Below are 23,100 nucleotides of genomic sequence, written 5' to 3' on the forward strand. Positions count from 1 at the left end.
CTTTTTATCTGGCCTGGAAAAAGAATCGGAAACGTTTAAATGGTGCCGTTGGAATTCGTTATAGTGGGCATCATAAGCCAATCTCTGTCGCCAACTAATTCACTGTCAGTCTTTGTCTATCCCATCCTGTCTTGCACGATAACAACCAAAGCAGGGGTAATCTAGCTTCATATTGTAGTTTGTCTTTAATTTTAATCGTAAGGGAAAACGAAAAGTGGTCATTTGTGCCACATTAAACTGTATTGTAATTCCCCTTTATGAATAAAAACTGTATCCAATTGTATTACATGTAAATTTTGAATAATGATTAAAGTTGCATATAAATCAAGTTATTTCATCGCCCTTTGTAGCTTGATATGCGTATGGAGCTAGTTTACTGTCCCATTTCAGAACTTTGTGATCTCCAATTCTTTCCAGCAACTTTTCAAGGGGACTGTTAATGTGTACACGTACATGGAACGGTTGTGTGCCAAAGGAGCTGTATTTAAGTGGAAGTTTCTCTGTAACACACTCTTGGGATGTTGTTTTGTTTGTGTGTCATGCTATTCATTAATAATTATGCTTTTTGGTTTTTTGGTATTCAATGGAATACCGACAAAGGTAAAACTTGAGTTAAAACTAATGTTAAGATCGTTGAGGAGGTAATGGGTACATTGCCTCTCAAGTCGAGTAACATCATTAACTGACAAAGATTCTATTTTTATTACCTAAAATGACATACAATTATTGCATACCTGTAGTCGTAAATTGATTCAAACGCCATAAAGCAACACTAAGTACGAATGATTTCATGATTTTGGTTTTTTTAAGATAAAAGCGACAATGTCCTTAATAAAAACGGAGCAAGGATACAACTTGGCTTTAGAATGATATTCATGTATTTTAGTTTGCCACTGACCTGCACCACTGGTCTAATGTAGACCAACATATTAATGACATTTATTAGTGGTGAAGATATGGAAATTCTTTCTGCTGTATTCACATAGAACATGACAACATACAGCACAATTAATGATAAATCTTCTATTTTACGATTATTCTTGTGGTGCAAGCCAAGGTCAAGCTTACATGTATTTGCTTTACTGTTGGAGATATAGGAAAATAATTGAGGCTGTTCTATTTTTCACGTTTGCTAGATATGGATTAATAAAATGTTTAAATGGGTATTTTCTCTAATTATTTTGGAAACACATGTTACATATGTTTTGTTGAAAAAATTGTCCGTTCGTTATGTCTGATTCGGAATATGATAATGAAAATCTTGAATGGTATGCAGACGTAAGTCTTTCAGGACCAACGCTATTTACTTCTGATAATGAAATTGTTCATTCTGATACAGAAGAAAAGCTGATTGACATTGACTCACCTGTAACGCCGAAGAAAGCCGCCATCAGCAATGCGCCTCCAAACAGAGGTCATGATGCCAGGATGCGACGCACTATTTCCGAGACCGGGCAACAGATGTGGGACAGCCTAAAAAAGAACAAAGGTTCGGTCACTATAACTGATATTTTACGACTTTGTGAAAAGCCGAATTCAAAGGTCATCAGAGTACCTGGGGTGACAGAAGGGTTCAGCGATGTCAACTTTAAAGGCTATCCATCCGCTAACGAGATGCTGGAAAATATGGGTGTCGACGTTAAAAAGGTAAGCGAATATAAAAACGTGCGAAGAGGCATAACTCTAATTTATATTTTAAAAATAGTTGAGATTTTTTTCAAGGGGAATGCACTCGGATGTCCCTGTAAATGTACGAGTAAACTTTAACGCGCATTCTGCTAAATTAGGAAATTGATTTTGGAATAGTTTGCTTTTAGTAAGCTCTTCAATCTTGCCTTGGATTTTTTAAGCGTAAAGTACAAAGCGGTTGTTTACGGATGGTTGAAGTTTTCATTCATAAATTGCAACAGAGATTCCAAAACACTTGCGTTCCAAAACCTAGTTATTACAATGTAATATATCAAATATAAAATAAAGAATACTCGATCAAGCTATTTAAAATCAATACAGCTGCTTTTATAAAAGTTTATAATCAAATTGTAGACCTGCTTACGTCAATGTATTCGAATTTAAATCTGACAGATCCACAATTTGTAAATTTAGGATTAGTGCTCACTCTCCCGCAATTAAGAGGGGACCCAATCAAAATATCCCCAAAAGTAACCGTATTTGCACTTCATGCAATACTTCACAAAATGAAGATAAAGTGTATTTTTTCTTACACTGTCCAGTCTATAAAGTACTCAGACAAGTTCTCATCAACAAGATAAAAACAAAGACAAAAGTTTCTTCTCAATAACAGAAAATAATATATCATTAATATTAAACAGTAAATGTTTGGTTATTTTAATAGCCTTAATTGGATAAATAAATAAATGTAGCCTTGTCAATTAAATAAAGTATAAGTTTAAGGCACCTCCGCTCCAGTTTTTCAATACGGTTATTATTAGAACTGTCATATCTTATATGTTTAGATTTGTGTATTGTGTCATAACCATTTACTGTAAATGTGATTGAACGAATAAATATTTGTATTTTGTATTTGTAAAAAAAATACAGGTCTATGGTTATTTATGTCTCTGGCTTTATCATATATTTTAGAAGGTTTTTTTGTTTGTGTTTTTTTTTCTTTTAAAATTTGTAATTTTATTTTCTTTATTTTTTTTAACACGGAGAGAGACATTGATAAAAAAACAGCTTTTGAGTTGTAGCCATGTACACTTTTAGTTTCACCTTCTTATGATCTTTGTTTATTTACTTCAATTGATTTTAGTTTTCATAAGATAGGCCTATTCAACATGGGGCGTATAGGGACATAATTTTATGTCCAAAACAATTTTTAAAAATGCTAACACATAAAAACATCCTAACTAAAGCAGTTTAATAGTTAAATAATATGTTTCTATGCGCAGATTGCGTCGTCTGCTATGTTTTTACTTCCGCCGCAGGTAAAAAATTAATCATCAAAACAAACGTAAAGAAGAAGATCCGATATCAGATACGACGTCTGATAACGGTCACTTACATAGTTTCTTGTGAATGAAAGGTTAATCGGAAGGGTAGAACCTTAATTTATTTAGAATAAACTTGGGATTTAATTTTGAAATGCGTTTCAATGGCGCAGGAATACATCAAAGTTCGGAGGTCAGACATGCGGAATCAGTAAGATCAAACATGGCGACCTTCGAGTGTCGAGTGCAATACTTGGACGATACGGATCCTTTTTCAAGTACAAATTTTCCAGAACCAACAAGACCACCTTCATATATTTTTCATAGGACTGTACCGTTGTTAAATCAAATAGGAGGAGTTCATAAACTCCTTGGAGCTCCCCACAAAGTAAGTTGGAGACAAACATATATGTGAACTTGATTTCAGGTAACGAATGTTTACATATGATACCAGACAATCTCTACATCAGCTGTTCGAAGCGCGAGTGTTCGAATATCGTGGTTTATTTTCTAGGCTTATTGTTGACTTGTGCTTAACAGTAAATGTTTAAAAACCTCGTTATTTAGACCCTATTCATCTATTTACTTGATATGCGGGGCTTCATTTTTTTTAAATTATTTTCATGGTTATACATGTATATATATTTTTTTCTGAATATGTACATGTATATATGTCATCTATTGACGGCCTTCCTAGAATATAAGAAAATGTTATGGAATATGATAATGGATCCTGTATTTGGTAACTTTCACTATTTTGAGTTTTGACATTTCCTGACAGAACTTGGCTATCTGTATAATGAGTATGTATTTACTTAAATGAATATAGATGATTTTCTAAAATTCTACCAATTTAAGAAAAAAAATCCATTTGGGTTCAGAAATTGTTTATTATCGTAAACCAAGTAGACCAAATGTGAAATTTTAAAGATTAACATTCAAGAATGTGGTAAATGTGGTTTAACTATTACATTTGACATTAGAATCAGGATCTACATGTACTTATCAGCTATACTATTAGTTCCATACCACATTGTTCATGCATATATGTAGATACTTTGAAACATGAATAACTAAAAGTTGTTCTAATGGAAATGATGTTTTTAGATATCACTGTATGCTATTAGGAAGGGATAGTCACAGACCCACAACATGTGTTACAGGAAGTTCAACTTATTCCTGCTGTTCTAGATGTACAAAAATGTATAAGCAATGTACATTGTAACATAATAGTGGTGCATACCAACAATTGTCAAAGTCAAATTTTATCTGATTTCAAATAGCCCATCCATCATATGCAAAGCCTAAAATCATATTAGTAAATATATTGAAAACAAGAGGAAATTCAAAGTAATCTTCTTTTATTTTTTTAAACAATTTTTGTCTGGAATTGCTACAATTACCTTATATGTAACTGTATTGAATTTGGAGTATTCCAGAACTGATATTTATTACTCAATTTGCTATTAAAAATTCGTTAAGAATTGAAGAAGCATATAATGGAGTACATTTTGTACATGTACACGCACAATGCATTACCCTTTTCACTCAAATGTACATGTACTTTGAATCATTTTGTATGAACATTTTGTATTTTTGATTATTTTTGTTTGTTTTTTTTATTATAATAATGTTTACTACTAATACAAGCCTTAGCTTGTTTCAGAACCCTACGAGAGTCATGATCTTAAAAATAAATCCATACCTGGTAAATGCTCATAATTGCAATTTACATGTACATAGCACATTTTCAGTTTGTAAACTTTGATGTTTTTTTAATGTAATTTCATACAGAGTGCCTTTACCATGCATGCTGGCTGATTTCTAAATAAATCAAAATACATGTACAAATGTACCAACATTTTGTATATTTTAGCTTGAAGATTGTGCTTTACAAATATACCGATATCATAATGGAACTCAGGGTGATTATGGTACATATTTGGATCTTGAATCTAACATTGATGAACAAAGCGAAGAGCTGGAAGGGTTTCAAGACCAGTAAGTAATGTTTTTGCTCTTACAATATGTAAAAATATTTTGTATGCTCAGCTGATTGAGTCTGTTTGTTGTAATATCTAATGCTGATTTAAAGCTGGAAACTATTTGTAAGTAAACTCTGGACTAACACAAAGGCTGGCCATGATGTGTATGCCCCAACGTGAATTTGTACCTTAATTTATGCAATGTTTATGTTGTTTCTGATTTATAAGATACGGTACATATACAGTTGTACATTTGTTTGTAGGTAGGGATAGCAGTTGTTAGTTTTTATGTTTACTATTATTAACCATTACCTTTATGTGAACTCAATAATTAAAAATAGTGAGTATGGCAATGTATATCACAATTGCTCTTCCAGATTTATTCAAAATTGTTCAAACGATGTGGTAACTATGATCTGTGTTACAAAAAGAAGTAGATTGATTTGCTACCCCAAATTCAGCCTTTTGATATGACTTTCATATTCATATTTCTTTGAATATACATAAATATATACAAATTGTATATGTAGTGAGGCTTCATACCTACTGTACGTGTACATTGTATGCATTTTTCATAAAAAATTACATTTGTACAATGTATGAGTACGCTAGATGTAACTATACATGTATCTTTATTCAAAACTATGGAGCGGGTAAAACTCTTCGTTGATTTTATTGTAGCAAGAAACAAAGCGAGGAAAGGTAAAGTATTTGGATAGTATAGGAGACATTTTGTTTCTCCATTACTACCAAATGTATGACTGACATTCTTCAAATTGTTTGAATTTTTATCTTGGCTTTGAACAAGTTCAGTAAACAAATATTGTTTGGGTGGTTGTATTATTATGACAAGTAATGGTTAAGTGTGATTTGTTTGCATGGTGTACTGATTTACATGTAGTAGTGGCTAGATAGATTGTGTGAAACAGGAACAGATCCAAGACTGTTTTGCAACCAAGGCAATCTCCCTGAAAAAGCCAATTTATATTTTATTTTTTTGCAGAAAATGTCGATATTTGAGGCTATTATGTACTACATACCCCTTTTGAAGTACCTTCATTATTGTACATGTAAATGTCATGGATCTGCTCCTGTATAATTCAATTTTTTAATATGATATTATTTGTAGGTTTAGAAAGTGTGTTTCTTGATTTTGTTACATTTGCTTCATTTAACTAACATGGTAACATTACTAACAAACTGATTCTCAAATCATTATTTTTTCCTGTATTTCTAAGTACATTGTCCATGTGTATGACTCAGAAAGTTGTCACCAGATGACATCAACTTTTTAAAGTATTACATAACAATTTTCTTTAAACCCAATTGTTTTAATACAAGTACATGTAGTTTTCAGAAATCTGACTTTAGAATAAATTGTTTTCACCAGGTATATGTTATTTATATATTTAAACATAGGAGTACATGCTATTGTGAAGGAAAAACCTTCATTTTGCAATGAAATAATCAATTTTTAAAATTACTTGTACATTTGTAGACAGCTGTACACTTTAAGACACAAGGAACATAAAATGAATTGTGCATGTCATTCACATAGGTATAATTTTTAGTTTTGAAACTCTCTAGACCTCCATTTTCGTAAGAAAACTTAATCACTATACATTGTATTACTTTAGATGAAAATTACTGAAATGAAAAAAAAAATAAGTCAGTTGAAACAAGTACTGTCTTTAAAAAAAGATAGCAGACGCAGTAAAAATTTGTTCTTTTTACTTGTAATTTTCTACATTTTATTTAAGAAAATAAACACATGGCACATAATTTCAATTTTCGGTATAGTTTTTTTTAATGCCACTAAGTTATCAGTATATAGCCAATCTGGAAACAAAATTGGAATCAGGTGACTTGCATTCCATAGAAGAGCAGCTTTAAGGTCAAAGGGTAAAAAGCGAAACTATACCGACTGCATCAGAAAAAAAAATTGGTCATTCACTGACATAACTAAAATATCTCCCATTTACACAAGGTATTTATACATGTATTTAAATCTTGAATCACATGTATGTTTTAATGTACAATGTACATGTAGTTTTGCTAGCAGCTACAATGTTTTGCAGCATTCCTGCGCAAGTTTGATAAATAATTCAGAAAGCATATTGAAATCCAAGTACATGTACTTATTAATACTGTTCATGTAAGTGTCTATTGAAGCAATCCTGCATAAAAATATCAAATAAATAATAATAAATAATCAAGTATGTATATTTTAGTACATCTACAAGTACATATATTAATTTTGAGGACACCATATATTTAAGTAACATTTAATCTGAGTGAATCTGCTCGTGGAACCGTGATATTACATGTAACTCCAAAATGAATTGCAGTGTTTTGGCAAAGGCGCATGTTTTTTGTAAGTTCTGTAAAATGCGAGTAAGCATGTGGTTTATCACTGAAGTCATGTAAAGTTTATCTCATCTTATCAGGCTGTTTCTATATACAAATTAGTATTTCCTGTAACCTTCCCAGTCTCATTGTATAACACTGTAGCTTCTTATGTTGATAAAATAGATTGTATCCAATAGATGATCAATTTCATAGTTGGTTAGAATTTTCAAATTTTATCATTCTTCACGTACATTTATTTCTATGACTTATTTGATTGGAGATTACTTTTATAAAGTATTGGTTGTTATTTAAGTTTTCTACAGATTTCTCAATCAATACTGTACTTCTTAAAATGACATTTATACATGTACATGTCTTGTCCTGTAGTCATGTATTTCTTGTAATTTACTTGTCTACAAAGGTTGCTTACTTAATCCTGATTTTTTAAAATAACAAGTAATGTACTGTGACAGTCTGTGAGGTACCAATTTTGATGGTTTTTGTTGGTAGGCCAAACAACGAAATTTGGTTCCCAAAGGAAAGGAGATTTCCATTAATGTGTATACTGAAAACCTCAAAACCACGAATTCAAGAATCCACAAACTTGTGTTTCTTCACTAATCTACGAAAATTGGTAGCCACAAATTAAAGTACTTTCACAATATATGTATTGTAAATGCTGGAGACTCTGAGTTATTGAACCTTTTCCCGTGCCCAGGTTAAAGTTAGATCTAAAGGATATACATTTGTAAATTAATTAACTGAATGAATTTGTGTACCACTATTGTCTTTCATTTTGCATGAAGGTCAATATATATGTCTCATTATTCAGTTTTTTTATTGTGATGTTGGAAAAGATATGTTTATGATGGTATTATTCATTCCATTTGTAGAAGAAAGAATGCCTTAATATTGAGAACACAACTGACAGTCAGAGTACATGCTGTTATTGGTAAGTAAAAATTAACATATAAAACATGTGTGATAAGAAAAACTAATGAGTGATAGTTTAAGTCACGGTTTTGAGATGGAGCTTTGTTGATAATATAGTCCAATATCAATATAGAGCTTTAAGAAAACAATCATAGACTTTTGCTTTGCTGACAGATGAGTTCATGTTTTGAATGGACCTCTTTTATATATTTCATACAAACATCTTTTTTTTTCTTTATGAAACAAATAATTATCAGATATACATTGTAATGATGTTAACTGATGAAGCCCAGGGCCTATTTAGAGGGAGAAATGAGCAAAAACTTTTCCTTGTTTGTGCTCATTTCTCTAATTTGTCTTTGACAGGGAAAAGTTTTTGTAATAGATTACATGCATGTAGACAAAAATTTTAATATTGTCAAACAGAATCCTTGTCGTCATTGTCTAGATTAGGCCCTGAGAAGCCAAATCTTTAATAAGACACCTTCTAAAATTCCTACATATTTTGAACTTATGAAAATCTGCCTTACTGATCAAAGGCATAGCTTTGGTTAACAGTTGTGGATCCAGGGGTGTGGTGCAGGGGTTGACACCCCTCATTTTTATTGGAAAATTTGTAGTTTTCATGGGTAAAACTGACAAAAATTGTTAGATAATGTCCTAGCACCCCCTTTCTTCTGAGGAATCCTGGCTGGCATCTCTCCTTTTCAAAGTGTCTGGATCTGCCCCTGGCTAACACTTGCAGTCAGTGTTTCTGTGTTGTCTATACTTGTTGGTCAGATGTACCAAAGCTCAAGATTTTGATCCTCAGTATATAAATTTCTATCTACATGTACATGTAGGCAATAAGGGTTTTCATTCAATACCCTTGGATATATCAATTTTAAACTTCACTTAATTTCATTTTTAGAAACGTATGTTCATGCTGCTTTCTGTTTTAATAAGAATTAAATTGTTTACTATGAAACAGTTCTTAATGGTTTAAATATTGCTTGATTGAATGATAAACATCATGGGGGATTTTAATGTTACATAACCCCACTACAAACCAAAAATTTGTCCTCAATACCTGTAGGGGACATTTAACGAGTATTGAACTAATATAATGGTGTTTAAACTGTAATCCTTGTAAAAATATTACAGCACTGATACCTACATCACAAAGAAAGGAATGTTCTATTATACCTACTAAATAAACACGAACTGCATTAAAATGTGTTAAAAATGTTTTGAAGTCAATATTTCTGGATTGAATTGTAGGTATATCATTCATTTTGTCAATAGGGGTGCAGTATTTATGGTGTGGGTGCCAATGTAATAGTGTTGATTGTATTTGTTCTGTGTCAGTCTAAAAGTTTTATTCAGGTTTAAATTGGGAAGATGATTCAGACAATCAGATAGGCCAGTGTGTTTAATGTGTTTTAAGATGTAAATTATTTCATCTTAATGACCTGTTGACTTGTTTGATTTGTCTGTATCCTACATGTGATGTATATAATGTATTAGTTACTCTTTTTTCAAAATTATTCCCTACTGTTGGATTTAGGAGTAAATACTTTCTATAGACTAATTGGGAACAGAAAAAGCTAGGGTATTATTTTGGAATTCTGCATGACTTTTGAATAATTTTGCTTTGGAGAACAGTGTATATTCAGAGTTAATTTAGGGTAACAAAATCATGGCTGTTTATTTAAACACACTTACTTTAACCAATAAACAAGGGCCTTGTAAGAACCTCATTTTACAGGGAAGTAACACACTAAAGTTTTTTTTGTAAATATTCCTCTTTCTATCAATAGTCAGCTTGGTGTTGTACTACCCTAAATTGTCCTCTTACCATGAAAACAAAATTGTGTAATTTGATAGGAGTGTTCTTTAGAAAATATCTGCTTAAAATGTAGTTCGAAGTTCCCAATTTTTTTTCTCCTGTCTTAGCATTGCCAAAGTAGTCTATAAGGTCTATCCTTTAGTCTGCCTGTCTGTCACCCATTTATATGGGTTTTAGAAATTATAAGTTTTTTTGTTTTTTTTATTATTAAAATACTACTGTACAATAGATTTGCAGCAGCCAGCCATCAGCATTGTACTGCATGTACAAGATTTACGAAAATGTAGCTTTCAAACTCTGACACATAATTCTACAGACCATTTTACCCATCAAAATTAGATTTAGCGAATCAACCATTTAACTAGAATTTCATGGTTAGTTTAGTACCATAACAAGCCAGATAAATGAAGTTATTGGCTGAGCCAGACTACTTCATTACAGTGATCTGTCAAATACATGCCAAACTTTATTACTAGTATGTACATTTTATGTATGAATTATATCATGCATCACTCATATTCAAACATATTTTTGATGTAATAGCTATTAAGTTTTTTTTCCCTCCAAAATTGATTATATTTGCCCAGTATATTACACTTTGTATATTTGCGTTGTTATTGTATATTGATAAGCAGGTAGAAATTTGAGGAATGAGGATTTCATATTGGATATGTATACACATGACAGCTGTACACTTACAAAAATCCCTATATATTATTATTTTATATCAATCCATGTATTATGTGTTGGGTTAATGATCTGTTGTTCCTGATCTAATGCCTGGACACAACTTACCAGTTTAAACAAATTGAAGCTCTTTGTAGAAAAACTGCACACATGTTTATAAAATTTAATTGCAACTCACACTTCAGTCACAAAAACATCCTTTTGTACCAAACCATTTCTTGTTTATACTTGCAACAACCACCCCAGCTCCCCCCACCCCCACTCCTCACCATCCTTTCAATAATGTCTGGTTAAGTATTATGACCATAATTTCACTTTTCAACATTCAGCTTATTAAATACAATGGAGGCACAGTTTTCACTCTAAAATGTTCAATATAAAGTTTAGCCTTAAGACTAGAACCAATGTCATTCTACAGGTCATTGAAGAAAGCATTTAAAAAAAATCTATTTAACAACATGTAGTAATATCAAAACCTCAACCATGAAATGTACATATTACAGACGTGTGTTAAAAACTTTCTAAACAAGCCAGTTTGATAACATTAGTTGTGTCACAAAAAGTATTTTAATTTATTTGTCCAGTGCCATTATACTATAAAGCATGGTGTTGATAAATGGTTCAATAGAGTCCACCTGGTTAACACTTTCTGTATTAATTAACCAGAAATATACATTTTCCTTGCTTGTCCACGTCTATTTCTTAGCCTTTAATCCCTTATAAGATTGATAGTTTATCATGGCCAGCTGATAATTATGTTTAAATTGTCTGGATCAAGAATTTAAAAGACCTTAGTACTAGTTTAAATGTCATGTCCCTATTTCCACTATGAGGTATCAGTCTTTGACAGTTACCTGCACATTGTCGATGGCTACTCCATTGTGGCATCCACTTATATTCAAGTACAGATTATCATTTCTATTCAATTAGATATGACATGTGATATGCTACTATCTATACAAACAATAGGTAATTCCCCTATTCTTGCATTACTACCTTGTGGTAGCTTAGATTTAAGATAGCTTCTGATAGACAAAATCAGTCACATATTTTTCACCACATTTTGGACCAGGTCTGAGTAGACTGTGTTATGATCACACATTTTGTATAAAACAGATAATTATACAGTGGTGCTAAGCATGTTTATATTCATAAATAATTAATGTTTTTAATTATATGACATTTACTAATTACACACATATAAGACTACATACCAGTAGTACATGTGATCTTGTCTGTCTTGGAATTTTATGCTGATCCTACATGTACATGTAGTATGTGTTTTCAATTGACAAAACTATTTTTAAATTGATTAAACCTAATTGTTCTATATGTTTGGGTCAAATAAACAGTTATTTGCAGAGTGAAAAATAGTAGCCTGCCCGCAAGCCCGAGATTGGTTGTTTTTTGGCAGGGCTGGCTCATTTTAGCAAAAAATATGTAGCCATATAGTAAATATATTGCAAAATTATATTCAGGACTGGCTAGAATTTGAGCAAGTTTCCTACCCTTTATTTGTGAGGAGATGGATTAAGAAACTAAACTTCATGTACATGTATAGTTTAACATCTATTTTCTGGGACATGTGTTTGTTTTGTTTGGGCATCAGCCTGAATTACACAAATAGGAAAACTATTTTTGGGTTGCCTTAGTCCCAAACTTAAGCAGCTATAACAGTTGATCCTAAAGTTTCTTTGGAGGATGTACATGTATTAAACTAGCTAATATAAATGGAACATCTTTTTTACGATGCACTTCACATAGAAAGATTTCATTTAAAATTAAGCCATTGGAACCAATATACTGTTTGAACTTTGTATTACTGATTTATCAGTGTTTATTTTTATTTTCCAGAGAAGCTATTGAATTCACATGGAAGAGAGTTGAGAAGAGCCTTGTTTTCACTCAAGCAAATATTTCAGGTGAGAATGTATTTCATGCTAGTTTGGCTGTAGGCAGTGTGAAGTTTACCCCACACACTTCCATATGACTAGACCACCTAGGTTTTTTTTTTGTAGGGCGGTAAACTTTCAATGGATGATTAGATTTCTTTAATATTAAGTTCTCTGTATCAATTAAATGCAGAAACCTTGTATTGCCCTTGGTGATGTATGTGTGTTAATCATGTTAATTTGCAAACATTGATAAGATACATATAATAAAGACTCATTTCTCAAAATGTGTACAGTATAATCCATGGAATGACAAAATTCTTTGTCTAGAAACACCATGAAATATAAGGAGAATAGATATGATGAATATGTCAAAGAGACAACAACTCCATTGGGATGAAAAATATTAGCTAATGTGATTTTCCAATTACCAGTATAAAACTTACGACATTTCCTCAGTGTGGTCAAACCATGATCATCAGTATCAAACAAATCATGTTTTTTCATTGATGATTAAAATTCTTTGGTTTATATAAATCTAAGATCTCACAAACCATTGTCATATTTATACCAATGACCAAGTCAGTATTAGTGTACATGTATACGGTCTATCAATGTATTCAGTGGATCCTTGGCAAACACTAATGTACAAAATGTACATGCTTCATACTTTAAAATCTGAAACTTACCCAATAGAATCCTGCATTATAGGCATCATTATTATCAATTAAGTTTGATGACATTAAATTAAATATTTCCCCCTATATTTGTAATATCTTTGACTTAAGACATTTGTTCAGCATTGCTCTTCACAAGTAAATGGAATCCAGACAACTAGTTGTTGTATTTTAAGACTAAATGTTATAAAGGGATTCTTGAAATGAACATATTAGATAGCTAAGAATAGACAATTACTTGATAAACCATTCAAGTTCAAATAATGTTCTAGCTGTCTACTGATTAAAGTAGGCAATTATTTTACTTACTCAAAATTATTTTAAGAATCTGACCACGAACCAATTGAAAACTACACTTTTTGCCCACTACAACAATGGTTGTTGTTACTTTTACCCTGCAATAGTGCATGCTTTGTGGACCACATCATTCATATATAGCTGAATGATTCACTAGATTGTGTAGCCACAAGTTTAAAACAATTACATCCAAGCTTTATTCACAAGGTTCATTCATGAAGCATTTCCCGTCCGCCTCCTAGTTTCAAGAGTCTTTCAATGTTAAATTTTCAAATTTCTTAATTTTCATTAATGCAAATTGCTTGTACAAGAAAAGAGGTGTTAAATACATTTTGTAGATGTTAACTATTTCTGATATAAAGTAATGGTTCTATTTATTCCTTATAAGAGATGTGACAACAGGATTAATTTTAGAAATTGGTCTATATTTCTTGTTCAGGATGATAAAGACTTGGTCCATGAGTTTGTCAACAATGACGGGTTGGACTGTCTTATTAAAGTTGGATCTGAGGCGGACCAAAATTATCAGAATTATATTCTTAGAGGTGAGTTATTGCTATCATTCTAGTTTTTACCTTACCACTCAATATAAAGTACTCCCTTTTCCCAATAAGTACAAGGCACCTGTACTAACAATAGGTACATGTAAGTACCAATTCAAAGTCTTAACAAATAAATTAAATATAACCTGCAGATGTAGATTGTTTAGTTTAAAGTTCCTTATAGAATTATAAGAAATCCAAATTATGCTTTCTCATCATGACAATGTTAAGTTCTATGACTGATTGTACCTCCTTCACTGAAGAGTTTAGCAGGTTCGTTCCATAAGTGTTTCTCTGTATATAAATAAATTGTAAGTGCCATAGGCAACAACGTTGGTGTCATGTTTCAGTGTACATGTAGGTGTTTCATTTGGAGACCAGTTAGTTTTTGAATTGTACTGATTAAAAGTTTGAAAGTCCAGAAGAGAGTTTTCATTGACTGTCTTTCAGTTGAGTCATGTTTAAATAAGGTGTTTTGGAGTGTTCTACAAATAATTTTTTATGTCTTTTTCCGGTTTATCATGACATATTGTACGTATCGATAAAATTGAATTTCTTTAATATCAAAGTAGAATTTGTACTGTGTTCATGCAGTTACTCAGTTCTATTTCTGGTGTATTCAAGTGTCAATTTGTCTTGGAACTTTTTCAAATCCTACATTTTATTTTTGTGAAAGTTTTACTCAGGCAATATTGTGGGTAATAAATTGAGAAATAATACTTTAATCTAATATTGATTTAGAAGATATCATTTTTCATTTCCTGTAATTCATTCTGATCATTTCAGGTTACCCGACAACACAGATATTGATCCGGTTGTAAATTTCACATCTTAAGAACAAAAATTTTTTTTGTTTACCTAACTGTAAACATTTCAATTTGTGAGAGAAACTTGAAATTGCATATCTTGCATTAAGTGTTAAAGATTACTCTTTGAGAAACTTTGCCAATTTTTTGACAAGTCAGTAAATATTCTCTATACCTGATAATGAATGCATGTTGCATACATGTATGATATAAACATACAGTTTTATGAATTGGTTCAAGTCGTAAATCTCCTTAAAGACTTCCTTTTCTCTAAGATTTGAACAAAATTGATAACTAAATATGATAAATCAGTCTACAAGAAGAAGCTCTTTCATCTATTATTTGTCTGAAGCCTAATTCATTGAAAAGTATTAGTAAGCTTTGTTTTCATGTTTTTTGTATTAGTTTACCTTTTGTAGTTCTATGACTTATCATCTGTCATGTACAGATAAAGTGTAAATCTGTAGAGTGCAAAACTTATTTTACTACAGTGTGTGAAACCTCTGCCAGCTAACTCGCCAAAGGCAAGTAAAATGGCATCACACAATGAAACCTCCGCCAGCTAACTAGCCAAAGGCAAGTAAAGTGGCATCACGTATTAAGTTGTCAAAGTTTCATCAGAATCCATTCAGTGTTTTAAGATGAGTTGTGGATTACAGTTTGGAACCATGGACAGCATGAACACTATATTTCCTGCTTTGTGGGGGTGTAAAAGTGGAAGTATGGTAACTTGTAAAATTGGCAAAAGGCTACTGCTAATTATTGAGCCCTCAACTTTTCAGTATTGTAATGATCCTACACATTACAGTGGCAAGTTGAAATGTAAAATTACTTTACAATTCGGGGAGAAGATTAAAAAATGGTTTCACACACCATTACTAAATTTAACCACTTTTAAAAACTGTTAATCAGTTTTTGAAACCTACTCTATGGCTTTATGTAAGATTTGAAGTGGTGGTATGTTTTAAACTAAGACTCATGGCTTTTTCCAGCATGTTTGGCCTTTACATTGAGCCACTATTTTAACAAACAAGAATAATCAATTTAACTGTTTTTTGTTGATGTATTTTGTAAAGATATAAATTTCTCTGTTTACATATCAGCTTAGGTCTGGCCCAGGTTACCTGTCACTGTTCTCAGGACTAATGGCTAATGGTACCGACTGTGTAAATAGTTAAAATGTGTAAGACTAGGACCTGTTGTTGTTGATTTATATTCTATAGACACAAAAGCCAGGGATCTTTCTATAAACTGTCCCATGGGACTCTATCCATAAATAATATCAATTATATAAGTGTAATAACACATAAAGAAAAGCCAATATTGTTAAATTTTGTTAAGGTGATGCAAGTAACAACTGGCAGCAAATACTTTCAAGTGTTGAAACAAATATTGAACGACCATTAAAGCCCACTTGGATTTATTTGGCATTGTATACAGCTACTTCTAACACCTAACGGATCTATATATCATCAACTATAAGTGCTATATCATCAATTTATAAGTACCTATCATATATATTACACTTCAGTAGAAAAACATTGTTTAATCAATACAATCAGAGGATGATAGTATTATCTTAGTGTTCTCATACTTTAGCAATGAGTGGTCCCCTGCTTGTTACTTAATTTGAACATTTAAGGACATTTTTAGCCTTCTCTTATCACTTGCTTTGAATGCAACATATATTTCCTTATTGTCTTTATACCTTATAATACTAGGGTTGGGGTTCTAAGGAGGGAAACAGTATTACCTCATAATGGTGAAATGCAACAGTTATTGACCTAATTTAATTAGGTTGTGTTGGACCAGTTCTTTTTTATTTTGATTTAAAAAATATTATCAATATGGCATACATGTTATATACACTAACCACAATATTAAAATAAGATACAGAGTTGAAAAAAGCACTCTCCTGCTGAAATTTCATGATGTGCAATTCAAAATCAACAGAGCATACCTGCTTGGACCTTTAGTTTTAGATATTTTTCTTGTTCAACATATAAGGGCAAATTAACTTAATTCTGGACAAGTTTGGTTTCAGCAAATCTTGCCCCAAGTTCAAACAAATTTTCTTATAAGTTATAAAATTAGTTTAGAAAATATCTTGTATGGTGGTTGTGTTGCCCATTCAAAATTCATTATGTTGATTGTCTCACCAGTTCAGTTTTTAATGGAAGACCCAAGGCAATAGTATGTTATGACTGTCCCCGAATAGAAAGACAATAAGCAATGTAATTTTATGAAGGACTATCCCTTTAGTAACAGCTGTTAATGTCTCCAACAAAAACATGCTTTGAACAAAAAAATGTAAGTTTTATGGGACCCCATTTCTCCATCCTGTGACCCTGATCTATTGTTCGAGTGGTTTGGTCACTTAAAATTGTTTACCAATATATCTGTCACTGCCTTGATTCATTTCCTGGACTCATTTCAGACAAGTATTTGTGGTTTGGTTCATAGTTTATTTAAAGGCTTAAATGTTTGGTGTTGAATTTTTATACTGATTCAAAACCACTTCAAAGCACCCCTTGTAAATATGTTCAGCTTTTAAAAGGAGGAAAGTAGATTACAAATTGGTCAATTATTCTGAGTACATGTACATGTAGTTCTCCCAATGTAGCCACAAGTCCTAATGTTCAAGGCTAATAGAACTAAGGACTTGTGATAACTGACCGATACAATGAGAAACAAAATCAAAACCAAATACAATGTACCAATCAAATATCAGTCCTTTTCTTCAAAATTTTCAATGACTAGCCCAAATAGTAGAGGACTGTATGGGATTCAACTAGCCCCAAAACAAGAAAAGTACAGGTCATTCCATTAGCCTGAATCAATTTTTACCAGCCCAGGGCTTTGGGCTAGTGGCTAAAGGAAATATAAAAACAACATAAAACAGGGGACTGGGGAATAGGATGGCAAATTTGTGGCCCTAGGTCTTAGTTAGAGGCGATTGAGACCAAATCGAAAAAAAAACAGTCATCATCAATAGAGTATGTGGTCACCAGCTGTTTAACTTTTAGCTAGGCCACTTTACAACTTATGGCATTAATGTTTAACAGTAAAATAGCACTGAGATCTAACTAAGTGCCCAACTTATATCAGTTATTATGATTTTTTATTTGATTTAAATGTCATACATTTCAATGTCAATGACTTATGTCAACTTTTTACATCAATTAATAAAATTGCAATGTCATACTAATGTCCAGCATACAGGGTTGAAAAGTATGATAAATACAAAAAAAATTTCTTTACTATGTTGTGGTTTTGTATTGTTGTCCCCTAGGGGCTGTAGTATCATGTTGTTTAGACACTATTGAAGTGCTAAAAAGGACACTTGAGTACCATATAGACCACTTGAGGATCTAAGGACTATAATTGGTCCTAATGGACTGTTTAGTAGGTGTTTAATAGATATTAATGGTCTAGTAATAAAATGGAGGTGGGTTAGACATGATGTGTATGTTGTTAAAGGCTATTTATTGTTTGTAGACATCATCCCAAAAAACTTGTAATAATTTATATCTGTGTATGTTGGTGCACACTGGTTTTTATATTAGGTTAGTATGTAAAAGATTTGAGGAGGCAGTGTTAGAAACTGAATTTTTTGTCAACATAAACCCATCATAATATTACATAGACAGCATGGTACATTTTAAAGCAACTCTAGCCAATTTCATTATAGACCTGCTTGATTTTACATAGACTTGGTCCATAGGTCTACTGATAATTTCTTTCACTGAGAAGGAATACATTTGATCAGAAACTTTATTACTTTCTATTGTTTTTATTGCAGATTTTTTTCTATCTCAGGCTACTTGCCATGATTCTGATAGTAAAGTCAATTTCCATTGGAAATGTTCTGTCAAATGCTGATAAACTTTGAATTAAGCCACCAGAATTACTGTGATCTTTTCTGTCTTGAATTCAGAACTTTCATTGTTATGTGTATTAAGAGCAACTTAATATTACTTGTAGATGGCTACAAAAAGTTGAAAGTGTAAGGAAACAAAGTTATGATTCTCTATATGACACATTTTCTACTAAAATTATGACACACACACACAAAACAATACCAATATGAAAACTAAAGGATGATATATGCGTACATGTACAAGAAAGATCCCAATCTTACATAATTTTCTTTATATTCTGCCAAGAATAGATGTGTATTTTGGTATCAAATGTAATACCCTGATATTTTCTTTTTTGCTACTGAAGTCTACCTTCACCTGTAGATAATGTGACCTAGTGAATACATACATGTTAATTACAACAGAGTTATAAGGAATTAACCCATATCTTAGATAATCTTCTAACAAATGTCTAAGCCAAGGAAACTATGATATCAGATTTTATGTACACCTGGTATTGACTTAAGTACGGGCTAACTATCTTGTAATTACAAAATAAGTTATTGGAGATAATTGTCCCCAAAAAAGAAATTGTTACACCAAACTTTTTCTATTGTTCATTGTAGTTTTTGTTGATGTTTAAATTTGACTATCTAGGCCTATGATTTACAAAGGTCAAGGTTGTGTGGAATGGTAGAAATAATTGTACTTTAAGGTTATATATTGTGTCTAGGTTGTAATAAAAAGTACTATTTGAATCTTGTTTCTGTTTTTGAGGTCAAAGTTTCTGTGTTATCTAGGTGTAAGATCATAATGTTTTTCATGGATTCAATTAGAATGTATGATTTGCTGAAAATGTCTCCTCATTGCAGTCTTGGCAAATTGTTTAGGAACTTGTCTAACTGAACTTCCATTTTGACATTTTTCATACACAACCAGTCAAACATCTTAAAATTTGTTCTGGATCAAGAGATTTCCCATAGGTTTGACCATATGTGTAGGTAGGTAGTTCCCTCTCATTGCAATATGTTTTTTTTTTTATTTATTGTTTCAGTTATTGTAGTTTTCCTACACATTAATTTTTCTGTAAGTCATTTTCAAAATCAAAGCAGTCCATTGGTGATTACAGTGCAAGGTGAAAGTTGTAACAAGAGATATCAGGCTGCCCATATATAAAGTTCTCTACATTATGCCGTAATGTTAAAATTGTTTTGGATGCTTGAGGCTTCTCATCATGGTTCTGCAACTGGTCAGTGTAATTTTGCATTATTGTACAGCTCCTTGAATATCAAGTACAAAAAGCAACATGGAACTTTCGAAAAATAATAAAGTACATGTATGTGTACAAAACTAGCAGAATTTAGAAATGTTTCATTACTATTGGAGTCGTCACTGTACCAGTATTTGATGCATTATACATGTAACTAAAACGCATCTATATAAATGAATCATTATGTTTGATTTATTTACAGCCTTGGGCCAGGTGATGCTGTATGTTGATGGTATGAATGGAGTAATTAATCACAATGAAACAATCATGTGGCTGTACTCACTCTTATCATCGAAGGTGAGTATTACAGTAATGAGTTCATGGTTTACTCAATATTTATGGTTAATGAGTACACTCTTAACAATCTAGTACCTTTGCTATTGTTTAAAAGATCCATAATTAACCACCATGTGGCTTTACTCACTTTTGTAGTTCTAGGTGAGTGCCACACTGAGGTTTACTCACTGGTTTACTCGCTGTTTATGGTTGATGAGTACACATATTTAATATAGTATCTTGGGATGTTATGAAAGGAAGGCTCTATGTTGAAAAAACTGTGCAGCCTGTATTATGAAAATTGTGAGACCTACCATAGACTAAAGGTCTAAGTGACCTGGTGTAAAATATTCTGTGATTGATTGATTAATCTTAGACCACCAACAAAACTTGACATGGACTGGATGTACAGTTAATAGTTGGCATATTGGATTGAAACTTAAAACATGACATAAACGACTGTTGAAGTGTTGCAGATAGTCCAGTGTGACTGTGTTGCTGTATATATATTTAAGTCCCCATAGTTCCTTTAAAGTCAGATGATTTCAGATTTGTCATAAGTTTATGAGGGTAACACTACTAACAGTATACATTTGTTAATTCAACCAGGCCCTCTGATCACAAAAAAAAAGAATTATTTGTAAAAAAAAAATTATTATGTACAAAATGTACATGCAAATGGACAAGAGAAAATCATACATACAACAACTATTTGGAGTATAGTACAGGATTTGAGTTTATCTTAGTCCCTTTGACTTTAGGATATTTTATATTTCTACAATTTCATACATGAACACCTTTTTGCACCATATGACTTGTTTTGTGATTTGATATGTAATAGCTTAGAATAGAATGTAAATGAAATAGTTTAAATTAAGCAGTTCTTATTCAAAAATAGACTGAAATATGTAACTCAATAATCTTGTCTACGATAACACAATAGCACTGGTATTTGTGATGAAATAATTTGACTCTAAATTGTAAAAATATGTGGAAACTTCTATCCACGGTGGGGAGAAAGCATGGAACGAGTGTTTTAATAGGATTAAAATTATGTAATGAAGAAAACTCTTTAAATGATTTTTATTTCGTAACTAAATCAATATTCTTAAAAGCTTCCATTACGTTATGAAAAGCTTCTGTAAGAAAATAAAAAGTGGAATAACCAAATCGTTCACCTTAAAGATTGTTTTTTAACAAAGCTTTAATATTTACAAGACTTCCATAATAGTTAATTGACATGTACTGTATTAACAAAATCAAGAGGGCCCTATTCATAATGTACTCTTTAATAGAGGATAGTGCTTTTAGTGCACCTAAAATTTCATTCTGTTTACAATAAAAAAAAAATTGTAGGTGTGACTTAGAACAGTCGATGCTTGGGGGGATTAAGAAAGAATGTAAATATGTTTTGGTGACATGTTATCCTAATTGATATTACATCCTAATCCCCACGGTTAACAGGCACAGGTATTTGTGACACAACATTGAGCGTAAATAGGCTTGCCAAGTCAGAAAATTGACGACAGTTTGATAGTCAACAAACTTCAAAACAGGATTATTAGAATGAAAGTTCAGCAATTTGAAATTAGAAATTTATTTTCAAAAATAAATTGATTTTAACAATGATGATATTGGGTGAGGTCATAAGCCTGATATAAGTACTACACTTCGTGTTATGGTTGTAAGTTTTATTAAATTTAAAATTTAAATTTAAAATCCAGACCCTTGACTTATGTTATAAGATATTTGCGTAATGTCATGAATTAATTGTTCAGAAGTGTGTAATCATATTTATTAATAGTTATCATTACGTAGAGTAAAAGAATTTGGATACTCCCAACAACATGGGTCATAAATATAATATTCATGATTTACAATATTTTAATAGCTCATAAAAGACCAAAGCTTTGTTTTTAAACAATAAGTAGCAAAAAAGTTTTAGAATTGTTAAGAAAACCACAGCTTTTTAGTATCAAAATGGTGTGGTGTGTATCTATTTGAATAGAATTTAATTTGATATTCTTTTCATTTTTCCAAAAAGTCTTGTTCATTTTAATATTATATAGAATGACTAAAGACATTTTTATTTGTGAGTTGGTATTCTGTCTTAGGGGTCAAACTAGAATATCTATTATAGATCAATTCACTGTGGTTTGAATGTTTTCAAATAAAATCATAAGTTTGATTAAAAAATAAAATAAATTTGAAATAAATTTACATTTAATCCTTTTGGTTTGAAAGATTTATTACATGAAGACTAGGACCTTGTTATAGCAGTGGTAAGAAGCTTAACAATGTTAACAACCCCATTACATGTGTTTGGTGACAAATTGGTATGGTTTCATTTCTATTTTATATGATGTCTGACAACTTGTATAACATTTGGATCATAAACAAAATAATTCTCCTTAGTCAAGGACTTCCCTAAATCTTCCTTGAAGAAAATGACAGATTTTAAGTAGTAGACCTAGGGTAAGGGACACAACTCTTACAAATCATTGACATGGACGATTAAGTTTAATATTTATATAACTAATATCAATACAGTGCCTTCTTCCAGATTTCCATTGAGAAAGTATGTACTAATGTAACTACCCCCAAAATGCTTTGCAAGTCTGTCCTGGACAGCTTTTATCACTATGCTGTTAACCTCCACTTTTGTTACATGTCTATATTAATGTGCAGTACAATCATTAGAGCACTTTCCTTATTGATACATTAAGAGACAGGATTTCATACCATAC

General features: G+C 31.6%; 1 protein-coding gene across 50 annotated transcripts in view; it reads left to right on the top strand.

Annotated features, from left to right (window-relative positions):
* Positions 1–23,100, top strand: part of LOC148618007 (FH1/FH2 domain-containing protein 3-like) — a 76,172-nt gene that overhangs the window by 22,942 nt on the left and 30,130 nt on the right. For 45 of the 50 annotated variants that reach the window (XR_015922607.1, XM_088585762.1, XM_088585789.1 and 42 more), the window contains 7 exons: positions 1,340–1,647; positions 4,828–4,952; positions 5,618–5,638; positions 8,179–8,237; positions 12,588–12,655; positions 14,039–14,144; positions 20,280–20,374. Coding sequence is in view for 49 of the 50 variants with exons in the window: in XM_088585762.1 (XP_088441888.1) it covers positions 1,340–1,647; positions 4,828–4,952; positions 5,618–5,638; positions 8,179–8,237; positions 12,588–12,655; positions 14,039–14,144; positions 20,280–20,374 (782 nt within the window). In the remaining variant the exon portion in view is untranslated. The remainder of the gene's footprint in view (positions 1–1,339; positions 1,648–4,827; positions 4,953–5,617; positions 5,639–8,178; positions 8,238–12,587; positions 12,656–14,038; positions 14,145–20,279; positions 20,375–23,100) is intronic. The other 5 variants (XM_088585790.1, XM_088585749.1, XM_088585780.1 and 2 more) reach the window with 1 other exon arrangement.

The sequence above is a fragment of the Perna viridis genome, chromosome 5 (assembly GCF_037379345.1).
Source record: "Perna viridis isolate PV_CMFRI_1.1 ecotype Kerala chromosome 5, ASM3737934v1, whole genome shotgun sequence".
Lineage (NCBI taxonomy): Eukaryota > Metazoa > Mollusca > Bivalvia > Mytilida > Mytilidae > Perna > Perna viridis.